The 20,710-nt window shown below is 38.6% G+C and overlaps 1 protein-coding gene across 3 annotated transcripts in view; it reads right to left on the bottom strand.

The window, feature by feature from the left end:
• LOC149028773 (Tetratricopeptide repeat (TPR)-like superfamily protein) overlaps positions 1-20,710 on the bottom strand; it is a 112,121-nt gene that overhangs the window by 27,367 nt on the left and 64,044 nt on the right. For all 3 annotated transcript variants that reach the window (XM_089139005.1, XM_089138999.1, XM_089139010.1), the window contains 3 exons: positions 9,962-10,033; positions 9,741-9,842; positions 9,340-9,414 (listed from right to left, as the gene is read on the bottom strand). In XM_089139005.1, the coding sequence (XP_088995131.1) occupies positions 9,340-9,414; positions 9,741-9,842; positions 9,962-10,033 (249 nt within the window). The remainder of the gene's footprint in view (positions 1-9,339; positions 9,415-9,740; positions 9,843-9,961; positions 10,034-20,710) is intronic.

Here is a 20,710-nt window from a genome sequence, read left to right as displayed (position 1 = left end):
GGGTCTAACTGAGGGATTAACTAAAGATTTAATACCTAAAGAGTGGTGCGACCTAAGGGGAGAAGAAAGGGAAGTTTAGGGGCTGGGAATTTAGAAGTTGCAGGGGGAGGGATCCAAAGGCTGCCATGGGGAGGAGGGAGGGTGAGGGTGTCCCCCCACCCAGCCGGTATAGACTTACCCGAAAACCCGTGGATGTGATCCATAGCCACAAGCATGGTTACTAAAGCGGCAAAGCGATTGGGGCTTCGTCTTGGCGATCAGGCGACTAAGCGGCGCTTAGGCGGCAATAAAGCGACCAAAGCAGTTTAGTCAATATTTTTAATATAACTACTTTTTAATACAAATACTTTTTATAATAAACTAAAGTACTAAACAAACATTCAACAATCACATTCATAAAAATAAAAATAAAAACAAAATTCAAGAATCACAATTATAAAAAATTATCCAAAGAAAAAAATAAAAACATAACTTCATCTCATCAATCATTATAAGATTCATAACAATAATTATGTAGTATGTACTATATCAGTAATCAATGTGAAAAATGAAAATGAAAGTAGTAATTTTACTTTCTTACTTACCTCTATGATAGTGTGACGCCAAATAAGTGTCTCGTACTCTTATGCATAGATCAGTCATCAGAATTGATGTATCCATTTTTCCCTTTTTTTAACCAAACAGTGCCGACATGACAAATTAATAGATCTCATTATTCTGATTTCCAAGTCATTGTTTATTTAATGATTCATTGATTATCAATGTTGAATATGGCTCATGCTTCACATTCTGTTGCCGCAAGACACTTTGGGCCTCAGAGTTCACTTGCAAATTGGGCCTCGATTCCGAAATGGCTCACATATTTAAATTTTTATGCGGCATTGTAGAATAAATTATGATTAAAATAATAATAATAATAATAATAATATGCACAAATTACAAAATGTAAAAAAAGCGGCTGCTTTAGCATCTAGGCAGCAATACGGTGTATAAGGCGGCAAAGCAGTAGTGCCTAAGCAAAAAAGCGACAAGAAATCAGCCTGTTAGTTAAGCGGTAACAATTTGAGCGGTTCAAAAACCGCTTTGCTGCCTAGGCGGACGCTTTGATAACCATGGCCACAAGGACCTGGGTTTATAGCCAATCCATAACCACGCCATACACAATAGCATAATCAAAGAGAAAGCATTTTAAAGGTATTAAATATAATGTTATTACAGTTATCTTAAAAAAAAAGTCAGAGTTAGCAGAAGACAAAGTATTATCATAACAGTGAAAAGAGTTTAAGAGTGTGTTTAGCCATATTGCCTAACCAGATTGAAAATATAAATAATCCCAACTAAAGCAACCCCATCCCCAGTCAAGTTTCCACGACTTTTATAATGGCTAGACTCTGTAGGAGCAGTCCACGCAAAGGCACAATTATCCTTGGGCCTCGGTGTCCTCGCCCATCGATTAGTCATAGGGCTCCACCGACGTCGAACTCTCCAGACAAATAAAGTCCTCATAACCTGTCAAAGAATCTTAAAAAAAAAAGGTTTCCTTAAGGAGTGAGTTCCACCGAACTCAGTGAGATCAACAACATTACATACCACGGATTTAACAAGTGCCAAACATGAAATGCAAGGATAATGAAATGTAGTTGACGAAATAGGAATTGAAGTGTTTGATTCTTTTGTACATTATTTAGAATTTTACAATCAATATATACACAGCTGCTATCTATGAAATAGGAAAGAATCTATACAGCTGCCATCTACAGAATAAGAAGATATCCTATACAACTACTATCTACAGAATTGGAAAAAATATCCTACCTAGAAGATTAGAATAAATGAGAAATCTACCTAGAATAGAAGATTGCAACAAATGAATAATCTACCTAGAATAGAAAAATACAATAAGAAAAATACCTATAATAGAATATTACAATATGATCTACTTAGATTAAAGATACAAATAAAATATTATGATATGATTCTAAGATTTTCCACACTCCCCCTCAAACTGGTGAATAGGCAATCTTCATTCCCAGCTTGGATATGCAATTCTGAAATGCTGAGCTGCTCAATCCTTTAGTAAGTACATCAGCAAGTTGACTATGTGTAGACACATACGGTGTACAAATCAGTCCGCTATCCAGCTTCTCTTTGATGAAGTGTCTGTCAATCTCAATGTGCTTGGTTCAGTCATGTTGAACAGGGTTATGTGCTATACTGATTGTTGATTTGTTGTCACAGCAAATTCTCATTGGTCCACCCCATTCAACCTTTAGGTCTTCTAAGATAATCTTCAACCAAAGTAATTCACATATTCCTTAAGCCATTGCACGGAATTCGGCTTCTGTACTTGACTAGGCCACAACATTTTGCTTCTTGCTCCTCTATGTCACAAGATTGCCACCAAGAAAGGTGCAATATCCTGTGGTTGACCTTCTATCTACCGTTGACCTTGCATAATCAGCATCAATGTATGCTTCTAGTATCATTCCTTTATTCCTTTTAAATAGAAGGCCTCTCCTTGGTGTCCCTTTTAAATATTGTAGCACACGGTGAGCTGCATGCAAGTGAATTTCCTTTGGACTGTGCGTGAATTGGCTGATTACACTAACTACATATGCTATGTTTGGCCTTGTGTGAGACAAGTAGATTAGTCTTCCTACTAGTCTTTGATACATCTCTCGATCCACAACAACATCTTTTGCATTCCCAAGTTTACTGTTGGGATCTATAGGAGTGCTTGTTGGTTTACACGCGGCCATTCCTGTTTCTTTAAGGAGATCATTGACATACTTTTGTTGAGAGATGAAAATGCCTTGTTGAGAGTGAGCAACTTCAATGCTAAGGAAGTATTTTAATCTTCCTAAAGCCTTGATCTCAAATTCCTTAGCCAAGCATTGAGTCAACTTTTGTTTCTCTTTTTCTTCATTTCCTGTCACTATTATGTCATCAACATACACAAGTAGTGTCGTGACTCCCCCTAATAATGAGTGCTTTATGAACAATGTATGGTCTCCTTGACTTTGCTTGTAACCCATACTAATCATGACTTTAATAAATCTGCCAAACCATGCCTGCGGTGACTGTTTGAGTCCATATAAGGCCTTTTTTAACTTGCATACAGTATGATTGAGATAAAAGGGAATGGAACTTCTTTTCTTGCTTAAAGGAAGTGGTACACGCCTGTGTTTAGCAAGCTCACACACATCACAATGAAACTCATCAACATGTATGCCATGAAACAAAGAAGGAAACAAAAGATTGATTACCCTAAAGGAAGGATGTCCAAGTTTGTGATGGTAAAGCCAGATTTTTTCTTTATTGGTTTGATAAGGACTACCATTAGTAGCATGTGATTGGCTTGGTGCCTCAAGGTAGTAGAGTCCATCCCTTTCTCTAGCATGTCCAATCGTCCTCCCCGAATCGTTGTCTTGAAATACACAATGACTATGGTGAGAGACTACATTACAACGTAAATCTTGCGTGAGTTTCTTCACGGAAACGAGATTTGTAGATAATCTAGGAACATGTAGGACATTTTTCAAGGTGAGGGATGAGTTTAGCTTATATTTCCAGTTTCAGCCATAGTAGTTAACAAGCCATCAGCAATAGCTATCTTCCTACTACTTGGACAGGGAAAATATGTGGTGAACAGATTTGGTGAGTGTGTCATGTGGTCAGTTGCACCTGAATCTATGATCCAGGGGCTTGGAAGAGAATTATTAGAGACATTTAATCCAATAGAAAGTGGATACTCACCTGAATATGCCAAAGAACATGTACCTGGTTTTTTTGTTAAGGTTGCTCAAAAGAGTTTTTACACGCTCTATGTCCTCCTGATTAAGGCTAGTGACCTCTTTATTAATGGCTTCAGGTTGCTGTGGAGATGTAACATACTCTTGACCATTATTTCCAGATTTCTCTCCTTTGTGCCCCCACTCTTGGCTAGGAGGTTTACCATGAAGTTTCCAGCATCTTTCCCGTGTGTAACGAGCTTTCTTGCAATAGATACACCATAGATTGTCTCTGTTTTACTGTTTGGATTGCCCAGTTTTTCCACTTTCAGCAGCAAATGCCTTGTTGGTTGTGGGAGTTGAATGCTCTCCTCCTTGAGATACCATTGCTGAACTATCAACACTTGTAGGCTTTAACATCAGTCCTCTTCTGCTCTCTTCCCCTCGAAACAATGCTACAACTTCATTGAAACACGGCACATTTGGTTTTCCGAGAATCTGAACCCTTATTTGGTCAAAATCAGGATTTAACCCTACCAAAAAATCATAGACTCTATCTTGCTCAATATACTGCTTTACTACAGCAGCATCCTCAGAGCACTTTTTCTTGATGACTTGGAAATGATCCAACTCTTGCCACAAAGCTTTCAGTTGGTTGGCATATTCTGTAACTGTCTTATTTCCTTGTTTGGCTACTACTGTTTTAACCTTGACCTCATAGACTTGGGCCGCATCTCTCGCCTTAGAATATGTCTGTTGGATAGCCTCCTAGATGTCTTTGGCAGTTGCTAAGAACATGCATGTATCACTGATTTTTGGAATCATAGAATTACACATCCATGCCATAATCATAGAATCTTCTTCGTCCCATGCTTCATATTTTGGATCTCCTGGTTTCGGTCCATCTCCAGTTAGGTGGCTCATCTTTCCTTTGCCCTCCAGAATGGTCCAAATAAGTTGAGACCATTTTAAATAATTTTTTCTATCGAGCCTGTAGGCAGATTGAATATTCTGCAATTCTCCATTCTACAAATTTTTGATTGTTTGATCAAATGCAGTCCTGGAAGTAACCTCTCTTGGTTCTAACATACTCTTTGTAGGTGCTTAAAAATAGTATGTGAAACAGTAACCAAAGATGCAGTAGAACGACAAACAAGACGGAGAAAGAAAAAAAATATGTTTTTCAGGTAAGGAGAAAAAAAAAAAAAAAAAAAAACAGAACAGAGCAGAATAAATAATGGCGATAAAGGCCAAAGTAAGAATAATCTCTATGTGGCGGAAACACCAGAGATTAAAGGCACTGAAGGCCTGAAAGCTGAACAGCAATCCCAAGATTGGTTGGCTCTGATGCCATGACGAAATAGGAATTGAAGTGTTTAATTCTTCTGTATATTATTCAAAAGTTTACAATCAATATATACACTACTGTTATCTATGAAATAGGAAAGAAGCTATACAGCTGCAATCTATAGAATAGGAAGATATCCTATACAACTACTATCTACAGAATAGGAAAAAAATATCCTACCTAGAAGATTAGAATAAATGAGAAATCTACCTAGAATAGAAGATTGCAATAAATGAGTAATCTATCTAGAATAGAAAAATACAATAAGAAAAATACCTATAATAGAATATTACAATATGATCTACTTAGATTAAAGATACTAATAAAATACTATGATATGATTCTAAGATTTTCCACAGTAGTGCATATGTGCAAGTATGCCCCTATAACTCTAACCAATGCTAGTCTCTATTGGCAGTCACACATTATGTCGTAACACCAGCCTCCTCTGGGGAAGTTTCGTCACTCGATCCCTCACGAACAAATTACCTCTGTTGGGATCCTACGGTATACAGGTACGATCCACATCCACTTCTATGGCCGGGGTTAGGTCCACACACTCTCAACACACCATTGGTATGAGAATTGGTGCGTGTCAGGGATAAGTCTAGCCCAATGTAAGGTCATCTACATCTCATACTACATGTGGTCTGGTACATTCCCTCATACCAAGTGCCCTGTATCCTTCTCCACCTAGGAATGTTATTCCTCACAGACTGGCTATCTCTGTTGGATTAATATTCCAAAATCTTATGGTCGTACACGTATGCTTAAGCGGATGCTCTCGTGTCTCCTCACGGAACGGCTACCTTTGTTGGATGACCACGAGCGCAACCCTCTATATATACAACCTTACCATTGCATTATAAGAAAGTGGGTATGTGTCTCCTTAAGGTTTGCTTACCTCTGTTGGACGCCCACGAGACCTAGCCACTGCTATTACATGTCACTCAGCTTCAATACCCAAGCCGAATGGGTAAAAGCATGTAAAAAGGATAACCTTGCCATTCATCTAGACACCTACAATTAATGCATATAATGTCTATGTGAACATAAGGGCACTAAGGGCAATGGTTGCCCACAACCCCAGATACATGTACATATATGCATAACCACCCGATTGCCAACATATCATATTCACAATCATAAATTGAGATGAAATAAATAAATGAATAGCATAAGTAAATAAATTCATGCATGCCCTACAACATCAATCATAAGATCGCACACAAGCAAGCATAATAGCATGAGATAGAACATGAATTAAATATGCAAATACATAACATTGTATCCCTCACTTGTCACAGCATTAGCACTCCCCAATATATCATAACGTCCACCAAAAGGAGGCCAATTAATCACCCAAAACCTAGCAATTATAGGAGAAAATATAATTACAATTTGGAACAAATTTTGACCGCCCCTTGGGTGCAAACTAGGTTGGGTCCTCCTTGCTTCATTTCGATTCCCCAACGTTTGGGGGTTTTGGAGTTGCAATAGGACAATAGTAATGCCCCAAAAACACTCCCAAAATCACCCAACAAAGTCCCCTTGTATTCACCCTTAAATTTTGTTAACAGAGAGCTTCCCATGAGCATCTCTTAGATGGCAAATCGAATTCAAACAGGGAGAACAACACAAAATACCACTCAAAGAGATTGAGAGATATGATGAGAATCATCAAATAACAACCAATTTCAAACAACTACCATAACCACCATCATCAATGCCATTTACCACAATAAATACATCAACAAACTTGATGGAAATGGAAGAATAAGGATTTTTTTTACCTCCACACACATGACTCACGCTTCGACATGCCCAAATCATCAATGATTCCACGAACTCCAATGCTCTCCACCCTCCATAAGCTCTCAGCCTCCACAAATGTTAAATAATTTATGTATGAGGCGAAAGAACAATAGAATAGCGTTTCAAACATCAAAAACCCAAAAATGTCCTTTTTTGGGTAAGAGGCGGTCAGTCAACTAGACCAACTGCTTCCAGGAGACTGTCCCTAGAACTTTCTCATCCGAAGTGGTTTCCGTCGGGCTTTAGTCGAGAGACTCCCCTAAACTTGCTTGACATAATGGTAACATTTATTTGGGCATTGGGATCTTCTAACCTCGACTTTCGTGCTTGCCAAATCCACCTTCCTAAGCCATCTAGATTGGCTTTATTTTGATTCCAAAATCATATTAGGTGACTAGGTCATCTCCTACCTAATCCGTGTCCAAGGGTTCAACTCTTGAATCCATGGTCTCGACTTGGATGTCCCACAACTGCATTTTACCAGCACTTCAAGTTCTTGGACTTGAAATGATGGGATATCAGGATAGGATTGTAGGGGATTTCATGGAGGGAGTCATGGGGCTAAGGGAGAGTTGGGGGAGGGGCAGGGGCTGTTGCAGGGTTTGGGGGAAGGGAATAAGGGTTCTGTTGAAGTTTGGAAAAGGCCTAAAAGGATCTGTGGTGGGACAGGGGAGGTTTCTAGGGTCACACAAGGAAGGGAAGGTTGGGGAAGAGCTGAGGTAGAGAGGAGAAGGAGGAGATGGGGGGGGGGGGGGGAGCTTTTCTACTTACTTGGCTGCTGCTGGAATGACACCTGGCTGCTTGTGGAATGTTTGAAGCTTGCTGGAATGAAGAAGTTGAAGTTGAACAAATTTTACTCAACTAGGGCCTCCTCAACAAGGAACACTGATCCTCAAACTTAAACAATTTTATTAATCATCAAAACTGAAGAATTACAAAGACTACTTGGCTATTTATAGCCTTTAAAGACTTGGAGCCTATGTGGGAATCCTTAATAGACAACGATCCCACCACTTAACCTAAACCCTTGGATTGGAATCTACTAATTAATGACACATGCTGAAATTAGACTTTAAGTTAAGTTAAATAAGCACATACTGAATTCCCTTTAATTAAAACTCCTATATCACATGTGCCAATTTCAGATAACCAAGGACCCAACAAAGCCAACTTCAATCAAAACAGAACTCCTAAGAACACTTCAAAACAAACTCAATTTAAGAAATGGAATCAAACTCAAATTCTAAAAGAAGAGTTGAAAATAATTCCGGCTCTCAAAAGAGGGAAAAAAATACCCTAAATACCCCTATTAAGGGGTTCGGCCAGCTTAGGATGGCTTTTGGAGCAATCCAAGGGAACCCCAATTAGGGTTTTGGCCACGGGGTCTTTGCATTCGCAACAGCGATAGAATTGAGAGGAGTCTCAATAATTATTGTGAGAACCCTTAAGTCTATTCCACTATTTAGTTTAACTAGGAAACAATGTAGAAACAGTTTATGACTTGAATTACACAATTACTTAAATTACACAATCCCATTCACACTAGGGCACTTGGTGGGTTTTCCCTGTATTGTCTTGAGACCCCCAAGGAACAGACTTACTGTTCTTTCCTGGGGTATTTCCTTTGATTCCTTTGAGCCTCTACCTCTGCTGTTTGTGGTTTAGGTTTTTTGTTCTTTTTCTTGGTTCTTCTTTCCCTCCCTACCCCCCTTTGGCAGTTTCTGTAGGCCTTTTTCTCTTGGTAATGAATTTTTAACTCATCCAAAGAAAAACACTATTTTGGCTAGGTTAAGCGCAAAAGCTGAGGAAAGAACTGTTTCTCATACTAAAGCTAAGTTGTTGCAGTTGAAGTCCCTCTCCTACATGAGTTGGGTTCTCAGTTCCAAGTCTATGAAGATGTATTGTGATAATCAAGTTGCAACGCAGAAGCTTATTTCAACTTTGTTCATCAACCCCAACAATCAACTCGATGATATGTTTACAAAGCCTCTATTTCGACCTCATTTTTTGGGGTTGGGAGATAAACTCCAGCTTGTGGGGGAGAGCAAGTGCATGTGCCAGTTAACATGTATGTCAATGCTTTCATGGTTTTCCTTTAGTATTGGACTAGATAAGTAATAGCTTATTTCCATTTTGTATGTTGTCTTGGTTACTAATAAAGGAAACTTCTGGGTGGCTGTATACCGTATTCTGATCTACCATTCAGCCTTCCCTTCTTCATTTTCTCTGTAATTTGGCTGATCAGGTTCTGATTCAACTACAATACAGAAATATAGTCCAAAGATGGCTCAACTACAGCATTATATGATTTCAAAGTTCAATAGTTTCTTTTAAAGGAAATATCTGCTGAAATATATTAGGGACATTAGGGGGAAAAAGTAACAATATAGTACAAACCATGGCAACATATTTATGTGACATAATCACATTAGCATAATAACAAACCTCATTTGGTTTCTTAGCAGCAAGTAATGCATTTGTAAGACCACGCAGACCTTCAAAGTTAATGGTTTTAGAAACCTGTAAGTATTCAAAGATAAGTTTAAGTAACAAATAAAGGCAGAAAGGGACAAAGTGAGAGAGAGAGAATTGCAGGTCTGTTTCTCTCTGAAGAAATAAATGCAGCACGTTTTCTTTCTCAAGAAAAACTGAGAAATTCATCAAATTTTTTTGAAAATGCACACCAAATATGGAGAATTAAGTACCAAAATCAGAAAATACATATTTAATCAAAAAAGAATAGAAAACTATTCCAAGATTTGTGTAGAAAAGAAAGACTCCCAACATGAGTCAAGAACCAATCAGCTTTACAGTTTCATTGATTTTATCATATTGAAATTACTAACAGATGAAGAACTCCTATAGGCAGAAGCACTCCCTTCATAATCCTTGAGCTCATACTTCACTTCTCCCAGTAAACGATAAGCTTCAGGATCACTAGGACTTTCCTGTAAACAATGACCAATCAGTACTTCCATCGAAATGTAAATCAATGAACTTTCTTAACAAGTGCTTATCAGAAGAATATGGATATTGTAGTTCATATTTGAATAAGAAAAGAATAAACCTTGATCAAATCATCAAGAAAAGAAGCAGCTCGAGCATATTCTCCTAGTTCTACTAAGGTCACTGCAGCTCCCTGTGGAAAATAGCATACAGATGGCACCACCAAGAAATTAAATTGCATTTACAAGAAGCAGAAACAAATTTATGAATGACATCTTTAAAAAATTTTACAACTTCCCAGACCAGTATACACGTTCAGTAAATTGTTTGCAGTCCAATTATTTTAGAAGTCTCTAGAAAATGACTACGTTGTGGTGAAGACAAATTTCGCATCCAGAATGTTCTGAGAGCAAATAAGGGGCCTAAGCATGCCAGGATTGGCAAAAAGGGGCATTTCAGTCACGAAATCGTCGGGGGATTGTGATCAAAATCTCAAGTGAAACCATCACAGTGCTCGACAATGGTCATACCTTTGGGTGAACGACATAAGTACTGTCTTGTGCATTGCGTTTTCTCCATTTTCACATCTCGTTTTGAAGCATCACCAACACACTATACATGCAGTTTCTGGGCTCCAGCTCAAGAGTCCTGAAAACTTAGGTGCAACCTGAGATCTTCTTTTCCAAGACGAAGCCCAAGCTAGCCTGGATGCCCAACCCATGCTCAAAAGTAGATACTACAAAGCATTGTCCAAATTTCACCAAAATCTTGAGTTTTAGAAAAGCCGAGACGAAATCCCATGGTTTAGAGGGGGCGGGAAAGAGAAAGAAAAAAAAAGGAAAAATAAAAAGACCAGCTTTCAACTTGTTTTGGTAATCAAAGCCTGATTTTGACCAAAATGGTCCAACCAAGATATTAAAACCATGGTGAGAGATCTTGCGAGATCTCGCCGAGATCTTGTGAGATATCTCGTTTTTTCAAGTAGGCGAGACAAGATGGAGATCGAGAGCAGAGAGTTGGGTTATCTCGCTCGAAATCTCGCCATATCTCGCCCTGGATCTTGCTGGAACTCTCAATTTTGGCATTTTTTGTGGATTTCGGCTAGATTTTCACTTGCAACTACTCTTAGCACATTTACAACATCGAAGGAAGATCAATCATTCTCTGCTTATCTTATGAACTTATGATTTAATGACTTATATAGAACTTCTAATGGTTGTATAATTTTATTATTCTATTCTTAAAAATTGAGAATGTGATACTCATATGAATGGAATTTTGATAACATTTAGGTTACTTGACGCATTTCATACACTTGTTTTTCATTTATATGCCTTAAAGGTTCTATATTACATGTTGTATAACCTTGCATTTTGTGAAAATAATTGAATCCCTTAGTTAATCAATGTGACCATTAAGTTTCTTATTCATAATAATGTGAAATATAAGAAGTTACATATTTACCCTCACTAAACAACTGAATAAAAATAACTTGAACCACAACTTATAATTAAATCAACCCACAAATAAACCGAACCAACCAACACTCCCCCTCAAGTTGAGGCATAGATGTTAATCACGCCCAACTTGCTCAAAATAGGGTAGAAGTCCCCTTCCTTCAGTCCTTTAGTAAAGATGTCAGCCACTTGATCTCCAGATCTCACAAAATGCATGCATATCAGCCCTTGTTCCAACTTTCCTTTGACAAAAAATCTATCTATCTCAATATGTTTTGTACGATCATGTTGCACTGGATTATTGGCTATACTGATGGCAGCCTTGTTGTCATAATATAACATCATGGGACTTGTAACAGGAAACCCAATATCTTATAATAGACCCTTCAGCCATAAAAGTTCACATACTGCTCGAACCATGGATCCATAATTGGCCTCTGTACTAGACAATGACACCACATTTTGCTTCTTACTTCTCCAGGTTACTAGATTGCCCCCAATAAATGTACAGCATCCTGATATTGATTTCTGGTCAGGTGAACTAGCCCAATCAGCATCTGTATAAGCTTCCACTTTCAAATTATCTGAGGGTGACAAGAGTATTCCTTTCCTGGTGTGGATTTCAAATACCGAAGTATTCTAGTAACAGCATTCATATGAGTTAGTATGGGTCATGAATAAACTGGCTTACTAGGCTAACTGAAAAAGCAATGTCAAGTCTGGGGTGAGACAAATAAATCAGTTTTCCAACCAACCTCTGATATATCCCTTTATCTACCGGAGTATTTCTCTTTAAGCTTAATACCTACTTCAATTGGAGTATTTATGGCTTTACATTCCCACTTCTGAAAGTAAGTCTAGGATATACTTACGTTGCGACAAGTAGATGCCTTTTTCTAACCTAGCAACCTCAATTCCCAGGAAATACTTGACTTTCCCTATATCTTTAACCTCAAATTCCTTTCCGAGGAAGCTCTTCAGCTTTTGAATTTTTGCCCCATCATTCCCAGTGATGACAATGTCATCTATATAAACTATAAGAAGCATGATGTGAGTTCCTGACTTTTTCACAAACAGAGTATGGTCAACATTACTTTGCTTGTAACCTATCAATGTCATGGCTTTTTGGAGGCATCCAAACCAACACCGGGGAGATTGCTTCAACCCATAAATTGACCACTTCATCCGACAAACCTTCCCTTTTGTTTTGCTATCAGAGAATCCATGTGGGACTTCCATGTAGACCTCTTCCTTCAATTCTACATGCAAAAATGCATTCTTTACATCTAATTGATGTAAATCCCAATCTTGATTCATAGCTACTGATAATAAGACCCTGATTGTATTCAATTTTACACTAGGAGCAAAGCTCTCATGATAATCAATTCCATAAGTCTTAAGTGAACCCTTTTGCAACCAATCTAGCCTTCAATCAGTTGACTGAACCATCTATGTTTTGTTTTACCATGAACACTCACTTGCAACCTACCGGTTGTTTCCCAGGAGGAAGAGTAACCAACTCCTAAGTACCATTATTCTTCATAGCCTACATTTCCTCTACCATTGCTGCCTTCAAATTTTTATTAGCATAAGCTTCCTGCCAAGTCTTTGGAACAGATGCAGTAGATAAAGAAGATATGAAGGCTTGGTAGGAGTTAAATAAAGAATCATAGGAAACGTATTTAGCTATAGGATGCTGAGTACATGATCTGAATCCTTTTCTAATAGCAATAGGAAGGTTAGAAGAAGACACCTCGGGATACTTACAGCCTACAGGACTTGAATATGGATTAGGAGATTGGAGTGGTAACATGTCAACCTTCTCTACCTGCTGTTGTCGATTGGTTTTCTTCCTCTGATAGGTTTGCACATCCTTTGGTCAATTTGCCTTTGAAAGACCTCAATAGTGTGCATAATAGGAGTGGTCTCCCCTTGGATAGAATCCTCACAAGGTTCAAATGGGGAAAGAGAAGACTGGATGTCTACATGTATGTTGGCTGAATGCTCCCGCTGTTCACGAATCTCTTCCTGAACCTCTAACTGGGGCTGAATTGGGTTTGGTAGGTCTCTATATGTGACAGGAACATCCAAAGTTGGAAAGAACACCTTTGCTATTGGAGTCTCCCCCTAAAGAGGTGTATAATAAGGAGTAAACTCATTAAAGATGACACCATGGACACTATTGTCTTCCTTGAAGGAGGATGATAACATTTGTAACCCTTTTGAGTAGCAGAATACCCCAAAAAAATGCAGTGGAGGCCACGAGGTTCCAACTTACTCCTATGGGTCGAAGTTTTGACATAACACAGACAACCAAATATCCTTGGAGGAACTATAAAGGAAGATGTCCCTTGAAGGACCTCATTGGGGCATTTGAAGTCAAGGATTCTACTAGGCATCCTATTCATGAGGTATGATGCAGTTAGAACTGCGTCACTCCAATATTGGTCGGGGACATTCATGGCAATTAGAAGAGAACGAGCAATCATTAAAAGATGTTTGTTCTTCCGTTCGGCCACACCATTTTGGGCCGCAGTATCAACACAACTAGTCTGATGTATTATGCCAGAATCAGAGAGGTATCTCTAAAATTCTTTTTCACTATACTCGGTTCCATTATCACTGCGAAGGACCTTCATAGTGGCATTGAATTGAGTTTTAATCATATTATGAAAATCTTGAAAACATCGGAAAACTTCATTTTTTGGTTTTAAAAGATAAATCCATATGGAGCGAGAATGACAATCAATAAAAGTAACAAAAAACGATGGCCAGTAATACATATGCAGCGACAAGGCCCCCACACATCACTATGAATTAACATAAAAGTAATAGAACTTATATTATTATTAGAAGGCAAATAACTTGAACGAGTCTGTTTAGCAAAAACACAAAGTTCACAAAAAAATTCCCTATGACAAGATGAGACTAATTCGGGAAAAAGTTGTCTTAGAGTTCCTATAGGGGGATGGCCTAGCATATGATGCCACTGGAGGAGAGCTGACAAATTGACCGGATGAGGAGTAGCAAGCATAGCAGAAGAAGAGGCTCTATTCGATTCCAACAAGTAAAGTCCGTTGTCTAGTTTACCATGTCCAATCTCCTTCCCCGTTACCTGATCTTGAAAGACACAATAAGAGGGGAAAAAAGTGACCTTACAATTCAAGTCATTGGTAAGACTACTAATGGAAAGAATGTTAGCAGAAAAAGATGGAACATGTAAAACTGAGGACAAAGAAAGGGACGGTGAATGTTGTATGGCTCCCTTTCCAGCAATGGAAGAGTAAGAGCCATAAGCTATACGGACCTTATCTTTCCCTGAGGTAGGTAAGTAATTCAAGAAAAGAGAAGTAGAACCTGTCATATGATCTATCACTCCACTATTAATAATCCATGGAACAGAAACTGAAGAAGCATGGAAGCCTTTAAATAAAGTACCTGAAGTAGCAAGGTAGGAATTCGAATGGGCAGTTGAGGAGGCAGTGGCAGTGGCAGATGACTGTAGAATGCGCCTCAGAGCAAGCAACTCATCCTGGGAAAAACCAATATCTGGAGTAGGTGCGGTAGAGACAATTTCTGAATGATGAGCCTTGGGTTTACCCTTCTTTTGAGCCCTTTTTTGTTCAAAATCAGCAGGTTTCCCATGTAATTTCCAACATGTGGCTTTAGTATGATAGGGCTTGTGGCAGTGCTCACACTTACCATATTCTTGACTGATTCTATTTGGGATACCAGACTCAACACTTTGAAGAGAAAAATTTTCCACTATCAGATGATGTAGCATAGCCAGACGACGGCTCTCCTCACATTGAACATGTGCATAGGATTGTTCCAGTGTAGGAAAGGGAGAGCAACTCAAAACTGTACTCAGATCTGATCACACTCCACATTTAATCCAGCCAAAAAATCATACACCCGAATTTTGTCAACATATTTCCTGTAGGCAACCACATTACCAGGATTAGTCGATTGGGACTGGAGGCTTCACAAGTCCTGTTTGATGCTCCATAGCAGATCGAGCTCTTTTTACTCTTCTCTTCTCTTCTTATATAATTGAGAGTAGTCAATTCAAAGGAAGAGTAATATAGATAAGAAAAAGAAATTTCTCTTGATGAACAAGTCTTATAAAATAAGTCGACAACCATACCTAGTCATGCGATGTGGAAGGGTGATTCTGTCATTCACCCCCATATGTGTGCATGCCCTCCATCCCCTATTCATCCAAGCATTGACTTTCAGACCAACCCACCTATTTTATAGTTGTGCATGTCAAGACAAACACTAAATATATCGATTAACAAACACTGTACACAAGACTTTCCTATTAAGCCCCTGCTGCATCTCTGTTTGAATGGCCTTGAGGAAGTAGACTATCAGTGGCTCAGCTGCCTGTTCTTCTCAATGATTTGGTCAAGGGTCCTTAATAACTGCTGGCCAGCTCGTTGGAAGATACTTCTTTACCAACAAGAATGGGTTGACATGATCTTCGGTAGTTCCTCTTTTTGAGATCTTGTGGGTAAACTTGCTTTCATTGTTGCTGTCCACCATGTCTAGTATAAGCTTAAAATTGGAAGATGGACTTCCAACTCTAGACCTCTACATAAGATTTGGGACTCCATCTCCTTTGACATTGTTGGATTCTACTAGGAGTTCAATTAGAGTTTGAATTCATGTAAAATTATATTCCTTGTAATAGTGTACTTTCCACTTAATTATAAATAGAGGGCTTGAGATCATTGATCGATAAGCCATTCTACCAGACATTGTGTTTCACAACATGGCATCAAAGCCTAAATACGATTAGGGAAGTGAAAAAAAAAGGGAGTGGCGAACCTACCTCCTCGCCTCTCTCTCGCTGTCGCTGTTGCGGAAAGAGTGTCGTGAGTGAACCTATCTCCTTCAAAACCCATCGAAACCCCATCGCGCTTTCTTTTCGGGGTATTCTTCATACCGCTGCTGCACTAAGTTCTTCAATTCTACTGCATACCATGAGAAAAGACCAAGAACAGAGAAAAAAAAGGGGAAAGAAGAAGAACAAAAGCACTCCACCCGCTGTTTTGCCTCCACCGCTGCTCTTGCCTCCGCCGCTGCACTGTAGTGAGTTATTTCGAACATTCTATCTTACTTTCCCTACCGCTGCACTACCTGCAACCTTTTTTTTCTCTTTGGTTCTTCATCTGAAACCTGCGATTCATCTAAAGCTTGCAATTGGGGTTCTTCATCTGAAGCTTGTGATTCAATTCAGCCCAAACATATTAGCCCAAACAAAACAGATATTTGAGGGTTAATTTTGTAAATTTACATTCTATCAAGGATCTATTGGTAAAGTTGCATTTGTAGGGACTTATATGTAAATTTGTATAAGTTCAGAGAACTATTTGCAAATTCTGATTTTTCAGGGACATATTTGTAATTATTAAAAAAATAAAAAGAAGAGAGAGAGAGAGAGAGAGAGAGAAGAAGAAGAAGAAGAAGACATGGTGTTCCTTATATGCACTATTTAAATTGTGATTTGGCTATTGAATTCTGCGACGTTTCAGTTGAAGGGAGAAGACTGAAGAAATACAGACAATTTTTTTCAACATGGCAACTACAGACGGTACTACTGCTCCTACCGGCTCCGAACATTACCCCACTCTTCATCCTCTTTCGGTAAGATTTGATGGAATAAATTATTTGATATGGTCTCGATCTACTTACTTGACTATTGCTAGAAGAGGACTTGTTGGACATATTAAGGGCACCACTATCAAACCTACTACCACAGGTATTTTACAGGATAAATGGATCTTGAATGACTCTCTTATAAAGTAATTCCTTTTGAATTCCATGAATCCAACTAAGCCCAAATCTGGAAGGCTACTACTGAAACCTATGAACAGTTGGGGAACAATGCACAGGTTTATGAGTTACAAAAGAAGTTTCATGAGACTACCCAAAAAGAACTGGCTGTGGCCCAATATTATGCTGAGTTGCACTCTCTTTGGCAGGAGTTGGATCATAATGGGGATTATCACCCCCCTAATCCAGATGATGTGACTACTTATAGGAAGCACATTAATAAGATTTAGGTATATGACTTCTTGGTAGGTTTGAATGTGGAGTATAATCAGATCAGAGTGCAAGTATTAAGTCGTTCTCCCTTTCCTACACTAGAACAGTCTTATGCACTTGTTCAATGTGAGGAAAGCCGTCAATTAACCATGTTTCATGCTCCTATTGTGGAGAAATCAGCCTTACAGTCTGTTAGCACTAAATCTGATTCAACAAAGGAGATTGTCAAGTGTGAACATTGTCACAAACCCTATCATACCAAGGCCAATTGCTAGAAGCACCATGGGAAGCCTGCTGATTTTGAGCAAAAAAGAGCACAAAAAAGAGGAAAATTGAAAGCTCATATTTCTGAGACAGTTTGCACAACACCCTTTACAAACGTTGGTCTCTCACAGGAGGAGTTAGATACTCTGCTACGTATTCTGCAGTCTTCTACTACCAGTACAGCCTCTACCACTACTTCCTCTACTAACCAAATCAACTCCTACCTTGCTACTTTAGGTAAAACTTTTATAGGCTTCAAAGTTTCTTCAGTTTCTACTAATTGGATCATTGATACAGGAGCCACAGATCATATGACAGGTTTATCCTCATTTTTCGTACAATATTCTCCAACTTCAAGAAAGGATAAAGTTCGAATTGCTGATGGCTCATATTCTTCCATTACTGGAAAATGGACCATCAACATTCTCCAACTTCAAGAAAGGATAAAGTTTGAATTGCTGATGGCTCATATTCTTCCATTACTGGAAAATGGACCATCAACATTCTCCATCACTTTCTCTGTCTAAAGTTTTACATGTTCCTTCTTTCTCTACTAACTTGCTCTTTATCAGTAGTCTAACACATGACTTGAATTGTAAAGTGACATTTTTCCCATCTTATTGTGTCTTCCAGAATCTGGTCACGGGGAAAGAGATTGGATGTGGTAAACTAGACAACGGACTTTATTTGCTCGAGCCGATTAAAGGATCTACTTCTTCTCTGACTACATCTTCTAATTAGGTCCATTCAGTAATATCGAACATTCATCAATGGCACCGTAGGCTAGGTCACCCCCCTCTAGGAACTCTTAAGAAAATATTTCCTAATTTAGTTTGTTCTTGTAATGAGGATGATTTTTTTGTGAAGCCTACATTTTTGCAAAGCAGACTCATTCTACTTATTTACCTTCTCTTCATAATAGAAAAGCTATTCTTTTTATGCTAATTCATACTAATGTGTGGGGTCTCTGCCGATGTGTGTCTATTACTAGCCATAGGTACTTTGTTACTTTTATTGTCACTCTCATTCTACATGGATTTATCTTTTAAAACAAAAAAATGAGGTTTTTCGATGTTTTTGTGATTTTCATAATATAATTAAAACTTAGTTCAATGTCACTGTGAAGATCCTTCTCAGTGACAATGGCACAGAGTATATTGATGGTGAATTTCAGAGATATCTCTCTAACTCTGGCATAATACACTAGACCAGTTACGTTGATACGGCTGCCCAAAATGGGGTTGCCGAAAGGAAGAATTGGCATCTATTAGAGATAGCCCGTTTCATTATAATTGCTATGAATGTACCTGACCAATACTGGAGTGATGCTATACTCACTGCTTCTTACCTTATGAATAGGATGTCCAGTAGGATACTTGGTTTTCAATGTCCTAATGAGATTCTTCAAGGAGCCTCTTCTTTTGTTATTCCCCAAAGGTTTTTTGATGCGTGTGTTATACCAAAATCACAGCCCACCAGAGTAAGCTAGCTCCCCACGGCCTACGCTGTATATTTTTAGGGTATTCTGCTACTCAGAAAGGGTACAAATGTTATCATCCTTATTCCAAGAAAACTATTGTATCCATGGATGTAATTTTTAATGAGTCTTGCCCTTACGATACACCTTTCCAGGGGGAGAGTCCTAGAGAAGAGGTGTTCTTTCCGACTCTAGATATTCCTATCACACACCAACACAACTTAAGAGTCCTAGAAGAGTTTCTTAACCAAGGGGAGACTTCGGCCAGTATACCTAAGGACTCTAATCCTCCCCCTTCGTTTTCTGAAACATGTGAAGAACCCAACCAGGGGGAGACCACTCCTGTGAGACACACTATTGAGGTCTTTCAAAACCACATTGACCAGAATAAGGAGATGCAGACTTATCAGAGGAAGAATTACAACTAGCTAAAGCAAGTGGAGAAAGGTGATATATTACCACTTCAGTCTCCTTCTACAAAATCAGATTCTACTGTTCCCCTTAAGGTATCTTCTTCTGATCTTCCTAATGCTGTTAGAAAATGAGTTATACTCAACATCCCATAGCTAAATATGTTTCTTATAACTCTTTGTCTGACTCCTACCGTGCTTTTATATCCTCTCTGTCATCTGTATCCGTTCTTAAAAGTTGGTAGGAAGCCTATGCTGATAAAAGATGGAAGGCAACTATAGTAGAGGAAATGCAAGCAATGAAGAAAAATGACACTTTGGAGCTGGTTACACTTACTCCAGGACAAAAACCAGTGGGTTGCAAATGGGTATTTGTGGTTAAACAAAATATGGATGGATCAGTCAACAAGTTGAAAGCTAGACTAGTTGCAAAGGGGTTTACCTAGACCTATGGGATTGATTATCAGGAGATTTTTGCCCCTGTTGCGAAACTAAACATTGTCAAAGTTCTGTTGTCTGTAGCTATGAACAAAAACTGGAACTTGCACCAACTAAACGTAAGGAATGCCTTCTTACATGGGGAGTTAGCCGAAGAAGTCTATATGGAAATCCCACATGGTTTCTCCGATGACAACACTGCAGGGAAAGTTTGTTGGTTGAAGAGATCAATTTATGGATTAAAATAGCCAGTATCTAGGAGATGCTGGTTTGGACACCTACTGAAGGCAATGACTTCTATTGGGTACAAGCAAAGAAATGTCAATCATACACTATTTGTTATTGTCTATGTAGACGATATTGTCATCATAGGGAATGATGGTGAAGAAATTCAAAAGTTGAAGGACTTTCTTGGCAAAGAGTTTGAAATTAAAGATCTAGGGTAGTTACAGTATTTCTTAGGGATTGAGGTGGCTCGATAAAAAAGAAAGGTATATTCCTATCCTAAAGAAAGTATGTCCTAGATTTATTATCAGAAGTGGGAATGTTGGTGTAAAGCAGTTGATACCCCTATTGAAGCTAGAGCTAAACTTAAAGAAAAAGAGGGAGAACTAGTGGACAAAGGAAGATACCAAAGGCTGGTAGGGAAACTTATTTATTTGTTCCACACCAGCCAGACATCGCTTATGCTGTAAGGATAGTGAGCCAATTCATGCATGATCCATATTTAGCTCATATGAAGGCTGTTACCAGAATACTACAGTATTTGA

The sequence above is a fragment of the Hakea prostrata genome, chromosome 1, assembly GCF_041222555.1.
Source record: "Hakea prostrata isolate BN-2017 chromosome 1, UWA_Hpros_2, whole genome shotgun sequence".
Taxonomy (NCBI): Eukaryota; Viridiplantae; Streptophyta; class Magnoliopsida; order Proteales; family Proteaceae; genus Hakea; species Hakea prostrata.
This window is presented reverse-complemented; position numbering and strand designations above follow the sequence as displayed.